The sequence below is a fragment of the Oryctolagus cuniculus genome, chromosome 3 (genome assembly GCF_051225735.1).
Source record: "Oryctolagus cuniculus isolate XC-2025 breed Fujian yellow rabbit chromosome 3, ASM5122573v1, whole genome shotgun sequence".
NCBI lineage: Eukaryota > Metazoa > Chordata > Mammalia > Lagomorpha > Leporidae > Oryctolagus > Oryctolagus cuniculus.
In genome coordinates this window covers 8,093,892-8,113,518 of record NC_142869.1, presented here as the reverse complement: position 1 = coordinate 8,113,518, position 19,627 = coordinate 8,093,892, and the positions used below count along the sequence as shown (strand labels likewise).

The 19,627-nt window shown below is 38.6% G+C and overlaps 2 protein-coding genes across 5 annotated transcripts in view; one reads left to right on the top strand and one right to left on the bottom strand.

The window, feature by feature from the left end:
• The window catches only part of PSMD1 (proteasome 26S subunit, non-ATPase 1), a 100,654-nt gene that overhangs the window by 32,384 nt on the left and 48,643 nt on the right, over positions 1–19,627 (top strand). The window lies entirely within an intron of this gene.
• Positions 863–19,625, bottom strand: HTR2B (5-hydroxytryptamine receptor 2B). The gene is made up of 3 exons (XM_008259301.5): positions 19,488–19,625; positions 17,949–18,635; positions 863–3,994 (listed from the first exon to the last, which is right to left on the bottom strand). Exons 2-3 carry the CDS (start codon positions 18,364–18,366, stop codon positions 3,102–3,104), a joined length of 1,311 nt encoding a protein of 436 aa, XP_008257523.3. The 5' UTR covers positions 18,367–18,635; positions 19,488–19,625; the 3' UTR covers positions 863–3,101.

Genomic DNA, 19,627 nt, shown 5'->3' with positions numbered 1-19,627 from the left:
CTTCACTAAATCCTAATGATATATTTATCCTGATCTACTAATCTGCTTCTTCTGAAACTGGGGGTGTGATTAGTTGGGTATGATCATAGTTTCTCATATAATACTAAGATCTGATAAAACCAGTGTGTTGAGCTATTCTGCATTTTTCAAAAGATCTGTAGCAGACTCCACCCCTCTAATTTCTTGGATCCTCTCTCTCCCTTTTTTTCTTTAAAATGTTGGAATGTTTAGCAACTTAAGTCTTTTTGAATATTTGCCATTTTCTGTTCTTCCTCCAAAATTTGTCGACAGTAATTCCATAAATATATCAACAAATTTTATTTTGGGGAAGTAATTCTGTTTAGCTTTGAGACTTGAACTCATCCAAGGAGCAAGTCTCTTCACTTGTTTTGCATTTTGATCAGTCTTTTTTATCTGCCTGATATTAAAATCATTCTTCATAAGAGAAAAAAATGGAAGTGGGATAGAAGTTGAGCAACTCCATTTCTTTCCAGTCATCTTTGGCAGATTATCTGGCCACGCTGTGACCCTAGGCTTTCCTTATTCTCTTGCTCTAAACACAATTGAAAAACAAAGCAAAACAAAAGTAGTTTATCATTGCCATACAGAGTATTTGGAGGCTTTTTGGTTTGTGTTTTTTGTTTGTTTTACATTCTTATTGGGAAACTAGGTAGTTTTAGCATGGAAAGCATATTCTACCAGGTGGATCTTTAGTTAACTGTTGGGTTGTATAAAGAATCTTGCACATATTTGTCTCTTGTTTCTTCATTGTCAGCTATTGATTCTTGTTATTGTCAGTGCCTTTATATTTCATATCAATATAAATCAGTGGCTTGATATGTATATTGCACCATAGAGGAAGTTGATGGGCTTTATGAAACTTTATTTCCTTTTTAACCCAATAGTGCTTTGCTGTTTAATTAAAATTAAAATTAGTTTTTCTCCTGTAGCTCACACATGAGGTAAATTCCCAGTTTCAGTAGCAGATGTCTCCAGTGAGCTGTTAGCCAGGAACTCGGTCTCATCTCCTACATCGATTGTAAGGCCCAAGCACTTGGGCCATCTTCTGCTTTCTTTCCAAGTGCATTAGCAGGAAGCTGTATTGTAAGTGGAATAGCTGGGACAGGAACCCATTAACCCAACATACCACAATACCAGCCTGTATGTGCTTATAACTTCTAAAGGACCATTGTGAGTTCTTTTTTCCACAATATGATTCTTTAAGAAGTAGGAACTAGCAAAGATTTAGAGATTTTTTTTAACTTATTCTATAGATGAAGAAAATTAAATGTAATTATCATGTAACTGGAGTTAAAAGCATGTTTTTTAAATTTTAGCTGAGTGTCATTTCTCTAGAGTGAGAGTTTTTTAAAAAACCTTTTTGAAAAGATTTTGTTTATTTATTTGAGAGGTAGAATTACAGGCAGAGAGAGGGAGAGGCAGGCAAAAGGTCTTCCATCCGCTGGTTTACTCACCAAATGGTTGCAATTGCTGGAGCTGGGCAGATCCAAAGCCAGGAGCTTCTTCTGGGTCTCCCATGCGGGTGCAGGAGCCCAAACACTTGCACTGCCCTCTACTGCCTCTCCAGGCCATAGCAGAAAGCTGGCTCAGAAGAGGAGCAGCTGGAGGCCAGCGCCGTGGCTCATAGGTTAATCCTCCACCTGCGGCGCCAGCATCCCCTATGGGCGCCGGGTTCTAGTCCAAATTGCTCCTTTTCCAGTCCAGCTCTCTGCTGTGGCCCAGGAAGGCAGTGAAGGATGGCCCAAGTCTTTGGGCCCTGCACCCGCATGGGAGACCAGAAAGAAGCACCTGACTCCTGGCTTCAGATCGGTGCAGCGCCAGCCATGGTGGCCATTTGGGGGGTGAACCAATGGAAGGAAGACCTTTCTCTCTGTCTCTTTCCTTCTCACTGTCTAACCCTACCTGTCAAATAAAAGAACAAAAAAAAAAAAAGAGGAGGAGCAGCTGGAACATGAACTGGCGCCCATATGGGATGCAGGCACCACAAACAGAGGCTTACTCCATTATGCCACAGCTTTGGCTCCTAGAGTGAGAATTTTTAAAGGTGGAAGAAACTTAGAAGTAAGCCAGTATTCTCATTTTTTTAAAGATAAGGAGATTGAATGCCAAAACAATTAATGAAATTTTTCATTGTCATAGTTAAATAAAAGAACTAAGATTCTAACATCCATAGTAGACCAGTGCTTTTTAAGTGTCTCTTCTAAATTCTATCAGCCGACTGTTGAGTGGAACAGGTTGGACTCATTACCACATCTAACAGGAAATATGAAATAATGAAGGTGAATTAAAAATCTTGTGTCAGAATTCTGTTTACCTTTGTCATTAAGCAAGCACAAGCAGCCATGATCTAAGTTTATGAGGTCACTTAAAGTTTGGGTCCCCAGATTGATGTGCCACGATTTCATTTGTTTATGTTCATTAATCACTTGAAGAAACATAGTAAGATTCAGATAGCACACGAGTTTGCTTGCTTTCTCCTGCAGTAGACCCACCTCTGCTGGGTTGATGTCTGGCATCAGCCATTTAGCAAACAGCTCTGAGATCCTCTTATTTTATGATGCTCAGCTCCTGGCGTTCCTCACCCTTCCATCAAGATAGTCTCCGTGTCAAGGGAGGATTCTGACTACGTTTAGCCCAGTCTGTCTCACTGTGGATGTGATCCTTTCATGCATACTTTCAGCTCTTTGTCTGTCATGCGCTGTGTCATGCTGCAAGCTTTTATGTGCTGAAGACAAGGTTAATGCTGGTTTGTTTTATTTCATTCTTAGCATAGCTTTGCATACAGTTAGAAACTAATTAAATTTTATGATATTGATCTATTTTTAAGCTTTAAAATGTATTCATTTAATGTCATTTGAATGCGATGACATGTAACCAGAGTGTTGGATTATTTTCATTTGTAGCTGTACAAAAGTTTTTTATGGAGTACTTTTGTCCAAGTAAGGAAGATTAGATAATCTTAATACTTAACTCTTAGATGATTTAATATATGACTATAATTCTTTATGTAATCCTTGATACATTTATATCTCATTCATCATCTTATTCATCATTGTATTAGATGAAAGCATCCAGTTCTGCTATACATAACTGACTTGCTCTTCAGTTTTGCCACCTTCATTTTCGGTGAGGAGAAGTGTATCTAGTAGAATTATTGATGAAGACTGAATGGTTGAACTTCGTAGCCTCATTGGGCTCTGGTACATGGCAGGATTGATCCCGTTTCTAATTCCATGCTTCATGAAAAACCTGGAGTTCTCTGCCATTGGATTCCGGAAGTGGATATTACTAGAGCATCTTCTAGGAGTTTTTACTGACTTTGTGGCCTGGTAATTGCAGGTGATGTATCGGCCAAATGCATCCCGAAATGTCTTATTGAAGAGGGTGTAGACCAGAGGATTCACTCCTGAGGAAATGTAGCCTATCCACACAAACACCTCCAGGAGCATTTGGAGAGTAGCCTGGTTACAGGAATCACACAAAACCAAAGTTATATTTGTAATAAAAAAGGGGCACCACATAAGTAAAAAGAGGAAAAACACAATTCCAAGGACCTTCGAGGCCCTCTGTTCGTTGGAAATTGTCTGCACTGACTTTTTCCCCACTGTGGACATTCTTCGCATAAGTATCTCATCACCTGAGTTGGACACACTTTTGTCCTGACGAGAAGCATCCAGCATTGCCACCTTTTCAGGTGATGAGCAAGGCGTATCATCCTTTTGGAAAACCGTGGACACAGTCAGCCACGTTAGGCGTTGCGGGGGCTTGTTTCTGACCACGTAAGCTTTCTTCTGTAAAGCGTGGATGGTGAGAAAATAGGTGACAATCATGATCGCGAGAGGTGTAAAGAAGGCAGCCAGTGAGCCAAAGAGCCTGAAATTGCCGAAACGCTGCTTTGTCAACTCACAAGTGACGTTGTTTGGGTTCTCCACGTTGGTCTCTATCCCTTTAATAGGGATTGGAATGGCAATGCCTAAGGAGAAGGTAGCAAGATATATTGAGTCATTTTTATGATCTAGAAGTCTTAGATTAAGGCTTTTGAGATTTTATACCGGTAGCGTTATGCTGGTTATTTCATTGTAATTCCTGGGACCCACAGTGCAGAATCTGTCAAAGTACTTATTGATGGAAGCTGTGACAAATAGAACCTAAGTAAGTAGATCTGTTTTTAAACAAAGGGATTAGTGATTTCAGATTTATGATAAAGTTTTCCTAAAGCTATAATACATTCTTGATATATTAAGGGATGTTTTCATTTACTATGTATTTCTGTTTTTATTCATAGATCTAGCCAGGTAAAGAGAAAGGAATTCAGAAGAGAAGTTGCTATAATCTTCATATCCCTTGTAGTTGATCTAGCGAGACTTGAGAGTGCATGTACCCAGTGTCTTTATTCTGAATAGTTGTCTGTTTTATTGCCTTTGTGGGCAAGTTTTATTCTGAATAGTTGTCTGTTTTACTGCCTTTGTGGACACAGTTTTATTTAGCAGGCAGTTGGTTATTTTTATTTATCCTTCTAACTTCTTAGGGAAAACTAAGGAATTCATATTTTAAAAATTCTACTTAAATATTTGAGAGTATGTAAATTGTGAGATTTATTTTCAAGATTTAGAATGTCTCTAATAGATGGGAAAGATATGTACCCCATGCTAATTTTCTAATACTTTAAATACCATGGAGTGAGTATTTAAATATGAAGTTGCTGGGGTGGACAGAGTATGATTTCTTAGCCATGGACCTATCTGGTAGCCTCAGTCTGACTGTATGGAGACATTTGTTGTACAAATATGACTGTTCCGGAGCCCTGCTACACAACACATGAACCTGGGCCAGTGGCATCAGTATCACCTGGGAGCTTGTTAACAATGCAAAAAAACCCAAAAAGCAGGGCAGACATTTGGCTCAGCAGTTGAGTAGCCACTTAGGACTGTCTGGAATCAGTTCTGCTTCTGCTTCTGCTTCTAATCTACATTCCTGCTAATGCCCCTGGGAGGCAGCAAACACTCGCCCCAGTGCTCGTGCCTCTGACACCCATGTGGGAGACCCGGTTGGAGTTCCTGACTTCCTGGCTTCAGCTTTGCCCAGTCCTAGCTGCTGTGGACATCTGGGGAGTAAACCCATGGTTGTAAGATCATGGTCTCTCCCACAGCCTTTCAAATAAGTAAACACTTAGAAATACTAAAAATTAATTAAATAAATATGTTGTCTAGTGAAATAGTTTATTAGAGAGATGACGAACATGAAGATTAGCCTGAATCTTTACTTTGAAACAGCAGATATTTTTTAAATGTCTGAATTAATCAATCTTTAGAAGCCTCTAGAATCCTGTTTTGTAAATCCAAAAGCCCTGCTTCTCCCGTACAGCCTTTTATGATTGTTGAAGAGCCCTGGACAGGAACGTTCTCCTGAAACCCTTTTGAGGGAGGGGATTGCCCTTTTTCTTCATGTGTGCCACCAGAAAGAGGAGTCTGCGGATTTGCTGTTGTACACCAGGGGTCAGCACACTGCAGCTTGAGGGCCGAATGTGGCTCACATTCTGTTGTGTGAAAGTTTTATCGGAACACAGCTGCACTCACTTGTCGGTGTATTGTCTTTGGCTGCTTTTGTTCTGGTACATCGGGGTTGAGTAGTTGGGGCGGAAACAGGATAATGCCTGCAGAGCTAAAATATTTATTTTTTTACCCTCTGCTGACTCCTGCTCCCTCCTCTACTCCCAGATCCTCGTTCCTCCATTCTTTCTCTTGCAGTACTTCCCTTTTCAAAACTACTTCCTTCTGAGTCTGTTGAATCACCTTACCCCATTCTTTCCTCCCTGTGGCCGTGTGCCATCCTCCAGGATACCTGTCTGCCGCAGTGATTCCAGTACTTGCTCTGGTCTTCATCTCCACTGCTTCCTTGACATCACCTTCATTGACTTCATCCCATTAATGACTCTCCCTAACACCTTAATCTTGAGGCTTGAATTCCTCAACTCTGGCTTATTTACATTCTTGAGGTCACCTAGAAGTCCAGTTAAAACAATCACATACCTAAATGCATGAACTCTTAATAGTTCCTTTCCTTGTCCTGCTACTCTTCACTACTGGAGAGCCACTCTTTTTACTGTTATCTTGACTTTTAGTTGATCTGTGCTTCCCTGTTTTTACACTTTAAGTTAATCCTCCATCAAGGCTCACTTTACCCTCCTCTCTAGCTTGTTGGTCAATAGCTTTGAAGTTTTCATTAGTACGTTTTATACTTTTACCCTCTTATTTTTAATACCTATCATTGTTAGGTGTTACCTGTGTGTATTAGTTTTATGCTGCTATAAAAACTCCACAGATGGCAATTTAAAATAAACAAATTTATCTGGTTATGGTTCTGAAAATGAGGAGGTCCAAGATCAAGGGCCCACATCTGGTAGGGGTATTCTTGTGGCAGCATGATGGAAAACATCATGTGGGAGAAAGAGCACAAAAGGGGGGGCCAAACTCATCCTTGGTGAACCCATTCCCTCAGTCATGGCATTAATCTACTCCTGAGTGAAGGACCCTCTGACCTAATCACTCCCCAAGGGCACCCCAGCACTGTTGCCCTGAGGATTAGGTCTCAGATACATGAACTTGGGAGACATGTGCAAGCCACAGCACTAGGATAACTATAAATGCAAAAGAAGAAAGTGAGCTCTCTCCAGCACTTCGTCAGAATTCAAAACTGTGTGAAGTTACTAAATTGTGATTGTTTTTACGAGACAGTATGATGAAGGGAAGAGCATTGATCTCCGCCTTAGTGCTGACAAGCTTTGACAAGAGTCCTTTAGCCAACTATTTAAAACCTCTAAGTTTCTTTTTTCTCATCCATAAAAGGAAGAAGTAGAATTTTAAGATTCCTTCCAGGTCTATAAATCTAGCACTATCTTATTTTTTTCCTTCCTGCATACACTTTGTATTAGTGTATTTTATTTATTTATAGGCCTTCCTTTGAGTGCAAGGATTCTTTTTGTTATTCATCTACATAGTCTTAGTACTTTGCTTGTTAAAGACACTTAATAAAAATGAATAGCTTATGATTCATGTTATCTGTCCTGTGTATTCCTTCTACCAAAAGGCTTTTTACCTTATTGGCTTGATCATATTTCACAACTTAAGATGTTTTAATTCTTAAAGATAAAGTTCCCTGCCTCTGCCCTCATCCACCGCCCCCTACAACACCTCACATTCCTTCCCTCTGCCTCATTGCAGTGAGCTTACCAAAATAATGTGGGTCATTTGAAATTAATTACTTTAGTTTTCCTCCTTTCCACTCAGATTTTTTTGATTGTCAGACGTTGACCCCCAACTCTCCTTCCTCGAATTTTTTTGGGAGTCTGTGGTGCTCTTAATCCCCAACCCCAAAATGCATTTTCTCACTGCCTGAAAATCTCTCCATTCTGCATAGGCTTTTTCTTGACCCTAACTTTGTTTCCAAACCAGATTAGTATCACACCTAGCTTTATCTCCAAACATCAAAAATGGTTTGGATCTAGTATCATAATTTCAGAATTAAAAGGTCAGTTTCAATATTTTGCTTTCTTGCCCGTGTTCTTACTGTGATTGGTGAGAAGTAACATCTTTTTCTTATCTTCTTGTAGCATTCCAAGTCTCTTAATTGTTTTCCTCTTTGAAATTTTTTTTTTACTATCAAGAAGTGGATGTGCAAGTCACATCATTGTAATTGTTGCACATCCGCTTATTTTTCTGATATTAATAAGAGTTTTGGGTAATGTGTGCCATATCACATGCTAAAATATTATAGCAGCTCTAGAAGTAATGTGAATTTTTTTTTCTGTAAGTCATTTCTGAATGACAGTTTAACGTCATTTCTTTGTATCCATCTTAAAACTTTTAATTAAACATTCAATACAGTTCAGTACTTGTCTGCCTTTAATCTGTACACATATTCAAGTATTCATCTGTACACATAGTAAAGTACTTCCAAGATGGTCTTTGATACCTCCTTAAAAATAGTTGGAGTGGTGGCTTTTTTCTCTTTTTCTGTTTTTTTTCTGTTTGTTTGGTTTTTTTTTTTTTTTTTTTTTTTTTTTTTTTTTTTTTGACAGGCAGAGTGGACAGTGAGAGAGAGAGACAGAGAGAAAGGTCTTCCTTTGCCATTGGGTCACCCTCCAATGGCCACCACGGCCAGCGCGCTGTGGCCGGCACACCGTGCTGATCGATGGCAGGAGCCAGGTACTTATCCTGGTCTCCCATGGGGTGCAGGGCCCAAGCACTTGGGCCATCCTCCACTGCACTCCCGGGCCACAGCGGAGAGCTGGCCTGGAAGAGGGGCAACCGGGACAGAATCCGGCGCCCTGACCGGGACTAGAACCCGGTGTGCCTCCGCCACTAGCCTAGTGAGCCGCGGTGCCGGCCCCTGTTTATTTTCTTAGATGTAATTTAAGATGCATTTCATTTTTGTTCCTTTAATGTAATTGCAGAATTCCAAATGCTAGCTCGGCCTTAGTGTGATCTATTGACAGATATGAAAACTGTTTTCAGACTTAACCTTCCTGCATATCAAAATCGAAGTGGGAAGATACCTCAGTAAATTTGAACTGTGAAGTTTTTTCTCTCAAAGGACATGAGTTTTGCTGCTGCTTCATAGTTTTTGCTGACTGGGGTTGAGAAGCTATGTGATAAATGTCATGATGTAAGTAGCTTGTGTTGGTTCGTCAGGAGGCTACCTTGACCACCTCTTACGCTGAGTTACCTGGCCTACTAGGCTGGTGTTGCTTTCCTAGCCTCTGGAACTAAAGGCCATATGTGCACCATCCACACCCTGGCATTCCCCACATACCTATTGAAATTAACCATACCACTGTAATCTTGATGAATGCAGTAGCTCCTGAGTTATACTGATTAGCCTGGATTGGCTTTTTGATGGCTATGTAACGGTCCACTGAAATGGCACAGAGATGCATGATGGATGCAGTTGAAAAGAGAACATCAAGAAATAACCAGGCAGGACATAGAACAAGTGGGAGGGGCCATATAGCCTCTGTAAGAAAGAAAAAAAAAAAAAAACATTTTCTTCTGTGACAGCCTTCAGTCTGTAGTATTTTTGAGGGATACATAATTTTAACCTTTTTTTTGTTACTCATCTGAAGTTTTGACCTGATCTTTACAAGGTAATGTTTAACTTTAGTGTAATTGAGACAATAATATTAAATACAATATTTCTGTAGATAGTACCTTATAATTATTTTCTATTTTGTGTAGTAATTACAAGGCTTTTTCTAAGTCAATAGCAGTTTAACATATTTAGCATTATTTTGACCTCAACTGTTTTGTCAGTTCCTTTTGTAGTCTTTTTAAAGTTTATACAGTGTTACAGCTGGAATTTAAACTCATTTCTGAGTTGCTATGGTATAGAAAAAAACATTTTACTATGTAAAGGAAGCACTCAAAAACCTCATGAAAATGGAATTAAAAGATAAATTGGCCAGTGCCGTGGCTCAGTAGGCTAATCCTCCGCCTGCAGCGCCGGCACACCAGGTTCTAGTCCCGGTCGGGGCGCTGGATTCTGTCCCGGTTGCCCCTTTTCCAGGCCAGGGAGTGCAGTGAGAGACCAGGATAAGTACCTGGCTCCTGCCATCGTATCAGCATGGTGCGCCGGCCGCGGCGGCCATTGGAAGGTAAACCACCTGCAAAGGAAGACCGAATTTCTCTCTCTCTCTGACTGTCCACTCTGCCTATTAAAAAAAAAAAAAAAAAAAAAATCCCAGACCAGAAAAAAGACTACAATTTAGGGAAAGAGTTTTAGATGGACCTGAATATGTTACTTCCAAGAATCCACTAGAATTTCAGGGAAATGTTTCGATACTTCACAAAAAAGATAGCAAAGCTGATAGATCCACTTCTTGGTGTGTTCTGTTACCAGAGTTGGTGTGTGACAAAAATAACAGTGAGAACTTTTGTACTCAAAGATAAAGGATTGTACGACAGATGAAAGCATCAGATAGCGGAGAGCTGGCATTCATACTTTTAATTATATTATTGCAAATAACTCTTGTTTTACTTGTTGAATTGAAGGGATAGAAGTGGCAAATTATAATTTCATTGAAACTGGAAGGGACCTTTGATATACGGCTGATTTTGCACATGAGCAAATTCAGATACAGTTGAGTCTTTGCATATGGGGGCAGGGAGAGAAGCATTATTTATCAAACTTAGAATCTAGTTCAAAATGTTCTTTAGAATGTTAATACTAAGCCGGCACTACGGCTTAATAGGCTAATCCTCCGCCTAGTGGCACCGGCACACCAGGTTCTAGTTCTGATCGGGGCGCCGGATTCTGTCCCGGTTGCCCCTCTTCCAGGCCAGCTCTCTGCTGTGGCCAGGGAGTGCAGCGGAGGATGGCCCAAGTGCTTGGGCCCTGCACCCCATGGGAGACCAGGAGAAGCACCTGGCTCCTGCCTTCGGATCAGCGCGGTGTGCCGTCTGCGGCGGCCATTGGAGGGTGAACCAACGGCAAAGGAAGACCTTTCTCTCTGTCTCTGTCTCTCACTGTCCACTCTGCCTGTAAAAAAAAAAGAATCTTAATACTACGTGTGTCCTTCACATCAGGGAGCTAGGGTTGAAATCACCTGAGAATTTAGTAGACCTGCTCTTGGGTCTCATCCTAGACCAGCTGTATCAGGCCCTGCATTTCAGCAAGTAAGATCCCCAGAAGATTTGTGTGCAAATTAATGTTTGAGAAGCAGTGCTGTGGAAGACTTTCAGAGAAGGTGGTGCTGAGTCTTGAAAGAGGCTGCTTGATTTGCTGGTGTAGGATAAGGACTGAGTTTGCAGCACAGAAAGGCACTTCCTGGAGGTTTCTCCAAACAGAGGCAGAAAGTATAGCAGAGAAACTTGTATTCAGAAATAATCTACTTAGTTGGATTTCTCCCTCTTCGTGGCATTCAGGTTTGCTGTCAATTCGTGGAAAAGGACCTTGGACAAGGCAACAGTGCATTCTTTGACCTAAGTTTAAAAATAAACTAGCAGTCTAAAAGTGAGAAGAATTGCATGTGATTGAGAGTTTTGCAGTGGGAACTATTTGACTTAAGGCTATATCTCAACTGACCTGACATTCTAGATTAGGACTGAATAGCAAGGTAGGAAAATACTCAAGTCCAGAGCTGTCACCTTTACTGATCATAGTTAATGATTAAAATAGGCAGATCATTTTTGTGTTGTATCTTAGGTTTCCTTTAAGTATATTCTTTCTCTATATCATCCTTTAAAAATGTTGTGCTAATAATTTAAACTTGTCTATTTAGCTTTTCTAATCACAGATTATACTTTGGAAAACCAACGTCTGGAAAATTCTGGTCATAAATTGGTAACCATGAACAGGAAGCCTCGAGAGAACTTTTATATAAAAAGTACACAGCTCTGGAATTTGACCATCTGAGCCACATACTCCGTAACTGGTTAAGAGGGAAAGCTTTTAAGCGCTGATTTGACTGAGCCTGTGAAGTTGTGTTAGCTTCACTTTCCAACAGAATTAATTTACTTATGAACTTCAATTTTGGAGCAGAAAGCAGGAATTAAAATTAATGCAGATTATTAGCATTTTCTTATTTCAGTCAGTGCTTACTAGGAATATTGAAATGCAAAACCAATTTTCTTAAACTGAGGTTCAAAATTAAGAGAAGTGGATCTTTGTGATTATAAGCTTGTAAGATTCTGACTTTCATGAATTACAAATAGACAATTTTACATGAAATGAATATAAAAGTCACACATAACAGTATTAAATTAATAGAAATATTTTTATAAATATCAAAATTGCTTATATAATTGTCTAATACATTCAGATTGTCTAAAAATTTATATTAATTCTAAACAGTTCTAGATGTTCTTAGTTTCCATAGAAGCAGCTCCTAGTCCAGATACTTTGATTTTTTTTTTTTTTTCAGATACTTTGATTTTAAAAATGTTTTTCAGTTAATTTGGTAGGTTCAAGGTCAGGAAAGTCTTTTTATTCTATGTAGAATAAATGGATAAAGATTTATATGGTGGTACAGTTTATTGTAAAACTTGTTTTTATTTGGAGTTTTGGATTAATAATTATATTTATTTGTTGTGATATATCCAACTTATTTCCATAACGATTTGAGACATTTTTAAAATTTGAAATATGAAGTAAAATAGTTACTGATTCAAGTAAGAAAAAAGTGTAGCTAAGCATCAGTTTAAGGGAAATAAGTAATTGGATATTTGAACTATATTGATTACTGCTATTCTGGGACTCTAAATTTAAGCCTTTCATAAAAACTAACAGAAGGCCGGCGCCGCGGCTCACTAGGCTAATCCTCCGCCTTGTGGTGCTGGCACACCGGGTTCTAGTCCCGGTCAGGGCGCCGGATTCTGTCCCGGTTGCCCCTCTTCCAGGCCAGCTCTCTGCTGTGGCCCGGGAGTGCAGTGGAGGATGGCCCAACTGCTTGGGCCCTGCACCCCATGGGAGACCAGGATAAGTACCTGGCTCCTGCCATCGATCAGCACGGTGTGCCGGCCACAGCGCGCTGGCCGCGGTGGCCATTGGAGGGTGACCCAATGGCAAAGGAAGACCTTTCTCTCTGTCTCTCTCTCTCACTGTCCACTCTGCCTGTCAAAAAAAAAAAAAAAAAAAAACCCAAAACAAAACATTTAGAGTGTACAGTATTTGTTGCTCTACAAGAGAAGCATACAAAGTTTCTTGAAAACACAAAGCACATTTTCCACTTCCTTCTGCTACCTGCTTACAAATTAAACTCAGTTCATTTCAGTAAGGTTTGAATAATGGCATTTCTGTGGTGCCTGAAATAATAAGCTGACTATTGAAGGAGCAATTATTCAAGGAACAAAGTAAGTCTTAGAAAGATCTTGGGTTATATAGACAATTATTTAATTATCTAACTAGTATTAGCACAAATGTTTTGTTGTTTAAAATGTAAAGACTGCTTTAAATATCACCACATGTAAGGGTGGTAGATTTGTCATTAAGGTATGTAAGTTTCTGTTTGGCTCCCAGACAAGGTTCATCCAGCGTGATAGGCATTGGTGTAGAACTGATACCATGCTCAGAAAAGAGATCTGGCAGTTGTCTCAATGATTTAAACAAGTACTAGTTGAGACCCAATTGAGTCTAACTAATTGAAAAAAATGCTGATTTCTCCCTTGGCCCTAGAAAAAAAATTTTCTGGCCCTCTGGCTAGATGGAGGTAAGATAAGTGTTGGTCCTGTATCCCAACTCTGACAATTTCAGCTGGTAGGATTTCTCATTTGCATTTGAGAAAGTAGAGGAATAGAGGTTAAGAACGGATTCTAGAGTCAGGGCTCAGATCACGTCTCTGCTGCTTATTTGATGACCTCAGATTACGTACACCTCTGTACCTGTGTTCTGTGTGTGAAATGAGGGTAATAACCTGTATAGAGTTGAGAGTTCAATGTGATTATGCATTGTGAAGTATTTAGAGCAGGATGTAACATAGAGAAAGCTCTCAATAAGTGTTGGGTCTTATTAATGTTGTTTGACAGAAACTAGCCAACTAAGCCAGACATGAAAACAATGCTATTTAGAAAAAAATAAGCCACATCATCGCATAAAATGTTTGTCTTTCTGTTGTAGCAAGGGTACATGTATCCTTTGAACTTCAGAGCATGAGGCAGGAGAAGGAGATGGGATGAGAACATGTTTAATTCTATTTTAATCTTGAATTAAATTTGTTATAAAAGTATGTTTTACTGACATTGAATTTTAATGGCTACATTATGTATACATACATATGTATGTATGTTATTTATGAATAACCTATATGCATTGTAACTGGGCCATGCTTGGGTTTTCTGTTTGGGTTTTGGGGGTTTGTGTTGTTACTCTCTTTTTAATTACTGTAAAAACTTATCATTTTAAACCAGAACCTGTCTTGACAGGGTCCTGATGAACTCAGGTTATCTGAAACCTGCTGACCTTTTGGGTACATTTTTAGTTTGGAAAGTATTTCATTTGTTCAGAAGTTAATTAATATTGACCCTTATTTTAAAGCTGGGGTATAGGATATTTCCTTTTGAGGATTTAAAAGATTATATTTTAAAAGCCATTCCGAGAGGGCGATTCCTGTTGGAGTTCATAGAGATTTAGCACACTAGTTTCATAGACAAGGTGATTGAACTCTTTTTTTTTTTTTTTTTTTTTTTTTTTGACAGGCAGAGTGGACAGTGAGAGAGAGAGACAGAGAGAAAGGTCTTCCTTTGCCGTTGGTTCATCCTCCAATGGCCGCCGCGGCCGGTGCGCTGCAGCCGGTGCACCGCACTGATCCGATGGCAGGAGCCAGGTGCTTCTCCTGGTCTCCCATGGGGTGCAGGGCCCAAGCACTTGGGCCATCCTCCACTGTACTCCCGGGCCACAGCAGAGAGCTGGCCCGGAAGAGGGGCAACTGGGACAGAATGCAGCGCCCCGACCGGGACTAGAACCCGGTGTGCCGGCGCCACAAGGCAGAGGATTAGCCTAGTGAGCTGCGGCGCCGGCCTGAACTCTTTAAAAAAAAAAAAAAGATTTTATTTATTTATTTGTCAGGTAGAGTTACAGACAGTGAGAGACAGAGAGAAAGGTCTTCCTTTTTTTTTTCCCTTGGTTGACTCCCCAAATGGCCACCACTGCTGGAACTATGCCGATCCGAAGCCAGGAGCCAGGTGCCTCCTCCTGGTCTCCCATGCGGGTGCAGGCGCCCAAGCACTTGGGCCATCCTCCACTGCACTCCCGGGCCACAGCAGAGAGCTGGACTGGAAGAGGAGCAACCGGGACCAGAGCCCGGCGCCCATATGGGATACCAGCGCTGCAGGCGGAGGATTAACCCAGTGAGTCACGGAGCCAGCCCTGAACTCTTGAGATACTAAGTGAACCAAAGAGAACCAGGAAGTCTTGCTTCAAACACCCAATTTTTAGCCATTTTACACACTTTCAGGTGTGCCACAGATACTGTTTCGACTTAGGAATCATGAGGCATGAGTAAAAACTTAAATTATAAATAAGCCAGTAACAATCAGTGGATAACCAAATACTGTATTTTTCCTTTACATTTTTAATATATTAAATAAGAGAAGGAAAAATTTAGACTTCTTAAATGTAAACATTTGTTCTTTTTTATATCAGTGTAAAATGTTCTGTTTTGCTCCTTCCACAGTATTTCTACTGTAGACATTTTCAAGCATTATGTTGTAAACCACTGATTTGTGGTCATGGATTTTAGAAATTATGAGCAAGATCATAAAAAATGAGGCTGTAAAGTAAAGACAGAGTCCAGTGCTCCCGGAGAGGAAGAAGTGTCAGGGAAGTTGACCTGACACAACTGATTTGAAATTAAAGTCCTTATCCTGGTAAAATAGAAATTCAGATAAGAAACAACTAACCATTGAGTGGTTGAATAAAATATCCCTCAGTAAAAAGGTACAATTTTATTTTATCCTTTCTTTTTAAAAAATGTATTCTAAAATAAGCTAGTTAAAGTTTTGTGTTACTTTGGTTGAGGTAGCTGAAACTGCTCATAGCGGGAGTTAATCCTTTATGATTACAGCTCCCAGAACATTTTTGTTTTCTAGACTTGAGAAGTTCTGAAGATTATCCCTGTATTCAGAGAAGAATATACTTAGTCTACTTATGCCTTTTAAAATTATCTGAATTTCTTATAAATACATTAGTTTAGAAAGTACTTATTAATGTGTGAAGGTTGTAAAAATTGTACGTATTTGAAGTCAAATCCCATTTATCATAAGTACTGTATCCTTTGAAGAGTTTTAGAAGACAGTGTACCCTTTTTCATATTAATGGAATTATGTTTTAAATGATTATTGTAACAGTTTTATATAGTGATTAAATTCCTTTTCCAAAAATCTACCTACTCTACTATATAGCTTAATTACTGATAATAAAAGTGGGGATATGAAAGATTTTATTTTGTAATTCAGAATTGAGATTTAAAAGAATAAAATTCTGTTAAATATATATCACATTTAAGACATAAATACAGACATTTCACATATTTTATGTTAAAATATATATATGCTTTTTTGTTTTTATTGCTAAGAATACATTGGGTACCAAAGTTTTCTCAGGATACTTACTATTTTTCTGTAGAATACATGGAATTATTCCTGTTACCTGTTTTTCTGTTTTGCTTGTCAGCTCACTTTTATTACTGTGGAATTTTCCTTTTAAGATTCCTTAACCATTACTGATGATAAAAGTATCAGCCACAGTACTTCGCACATAGTAGGAGTTTGATATTTATGGACTCAAGGATTTTAAAGTTATAGTTCACATTCTCCTAACTCACTCAGTTTATTTTATTCAATATAACATAAAAATTAAATTTTATGGTAGTGTGAGATAAGCATTGTGATGTTTTCTGTATGCCTAGCAAGCACTGTTTGAAGGGTATGAGTTTATGCTTTAAGCTACAGTTGTGTGTGTGGAGATGAGAACTTGAATGTACAATCTTTACTTACATATTCCTTATTTACTTTACTTATTTTCAACTTTAATCAGAATTAAAGTTGTTGAGGTTCTCCATTAGAGTAAGATTTCTTAGTTATTTTCCAAGGTTACATGTAGCTTTGCATTACTCAAAAGATTACAGATTTATAAAAGGGAAGAAGATAGACAACATTAGTAATCAGACAGTCTGGGTAAAGCAGTCAAACCTCATTCATTATTGCTTGTCTCACTATAGAATTTTCTTGATTTACTTTAAAGCTTGGGTAAATGATTTCAAGTGGGAAGTTTGAACCTATCATCATCTGACTATATATTGGGGCAGGGAGAGATGCTTAATTTTAGCTATCTTTCAGTTGTTACAGAAGTGTTAACATTTTAAACCTGGAATGATAGTTGGAGTAGCAGTTTTTCTTCATCTTCTGAGATGCATCCCAGTTTAATAAATTTTGCTTCTATAACTTAAAATGTTTTTATCCTTACCATATGATTCTTAGAAGCTATTTCTATTACAAATCATTTCCTTAACCAGTTTGTAAGTATTATCAGTTTACTCAAGCATTGAGTAAGTATCCTCTTAATGCTGATTCTGAGGGCATCAGAGCCCTCATAACTCATCAACAGAATTATTTGTGTACTCAGATTTTATAGCTAGAGATGATATATGTAAATCAAAAACTACTTATGTCTGCTTTAATGTAATTATTTTATTATAACAAATATCAAAACTATATTTTTAGCACAGTGAAAGCTCACATTTTGGTCTACTTATTTGATAACTTAGAGGTTAATCCAGAACATGGATGGTCAGGTAGCATAAAAAATTAAATAGATGGATCATCTCTTAGGACATGGAGCCAGACCATTTCCTTCAGCAGCTGAACATCGTCTTAAATTCTTTAAGTAATGCCTGTGTAGGAATTATGTTCAAGTTTCAAGTACATAAACTATACTGAGCTATAACAAGAATAATTAGGGCAATTGCAATTTTTAAATTTAAGTTTAGCATTTTAAATTGATTTAATAATTCAAAGACCTCATTATTCATAATTAACCCAGCACATATCTGTCCCGGAACTGTCCTTTTTTATTTGTCCTAATTGTTCTTATGAGAAAAGGATCAATGGTAGAAACATTAAGGTGTAGAGCTGTTCACTATAATTTTTGGATGACGTATGCAGAGTCAATGAATATTACTAATGTGAATGACTTCTTAAACGATTTTATTAGATAACTGAGGGGGAGGTAAAATTGTTTTCAAGAAATTAGGTTTTGCTCTTTAAAACTGATTATCAACCATAGAAAATGTTGAAAAATGAAGTCCTGTTTACTTTATCATTAAATAGTCCAAGTCCTGCTTTTATTTCATGGAAAATAAAGATGAAATGAGCATCCAGTTCCCTAACTGTGTATCATAGTTCTTTGGTTTGATGGCAGAAGCAGAGCGAAATACTTACCAAACATTATTGTCAAGAGGGCAATTGGCATCACAAACAATCCAACCAACAAGTCAGCCACCGCCAAGGACATCAGAAAGTAATTGGTAGCATACTGCAGCTTTTTCTCCAGTGAAACGGCCAGAATAACAAGGATGTTCCCACCAATCGTGGGTATTATCACCACGAGTATTACAAGAGCTGCCCAGTGCAGTGTGTTTCCCTGTTCCTCGATGATCTGTTTCATTTCCTTTGATACTGATTCTGTCTGTAATCCAGACTGGTTAGGAGATACCAAGCGATTGAATGTGCCCTGCAAAGCGTGCTCAGGGATTGCACTTTGTTCAGACATTCTGTAAGAAAGAGCCATTCGCCGTTTTTCTGTGATTGCATCCAATTCTGGACAATAGTCAGCATGGTCAGTAGCTAAGCTGGTCATCTGCTTTTTTTAAGGCACTGTTCCTAGGCCAGACACTCGAAGCCAAAGGTGACACTTCTTTTTAAAAAAATTCAAGTTCTCTGAGAACGTACACACGTCTGTCCGTGTTTGTAGGTGAGAATTCAAATATTTAGTATCTTCTGGAGACTTAGATTTTGAAAGACTCAGTGAAAGAAATCAATAGCTTTGAAAAAATAGCTATATATTTTTTTTCCCCTTTTTTGCTGTAGTTGCAGAGTCATGTTTGGGTTTGAATGCCAGAGTTTCCCCTAGATAGAAAATATATAGATTGCACTGTTGTTTATTTCCAAAATGTGGTAAAAACCCTTAAACCTAGCAACCCCTTCCTGCTCAATAGGTCTGTTGTGCATTTGTAACAGTTCAGCCAGTTCCCACGAAAGTACAGTATTCCTGTTATGCCTCAATAATGCTACAAGATTCATGGTAGTTTTTTGAATAGTGTTTACAAAGCGGATGTTTTCTGACCCTTTTTTGCCTCTTATGTAAAATACGTACAGAAGAATAGAAAGCAGAGCACCAAGTAGTTCTTAACTTTCAGGATCCATTGGCCACCCACTTAGGAAGAATCCAGGCTCAACCAAGGTCTGAATAAATGATTTATCAGCTAGGAATCCTTATATAATGATTTTGTCTGACCAGTTTTATCTTGGTACTGCTATAAATGCCTTTTTTGTAATGCATTTGGTGTAGAATTCTCGTAGTTTGAGAAAAGGGGTGGGGGGAAATTACTAGGATTCACATAATTGTTTTTAGTAATTTCATCTTTCTTAGCACATTTCTGCAACTAATATTTTCTAAATTTAATTACTTAACTTTTAAAAAGTTAACAATGTATGCCAAATTTGAGCCAGTTCTTTGTTTCACATGGTAATCTTTTTTCCCCCTTAACCTTCCCAGTTTCCTTGAAATAGAAAACGAAGAGGAAGATTAGACATTTATTCATAAAATTCAAAAATCCCATATTTAAAATATCCCCCTTATCACTAGTAAATGTTTCATTTTGGTTTTTAAGCTACTGAGTAGAGATAAAAGGTTAACTAGTAACACCGCTGTTGAAGATTAGAATAACCTAGATCAGTTCAAGGTTTTTCGTTACTTACCTGCTTCTCAGTTACTTGTGACTTTTCCAGGCATGTTGTCTTGTCTGTTCCGTGGACCAGCTTGCTGCTAGGACTGAATTCCTTCTCAATATTCTGAGCCTGCAACACTGACGCTTGCAAGCAGTGAAATAAATGTGTTG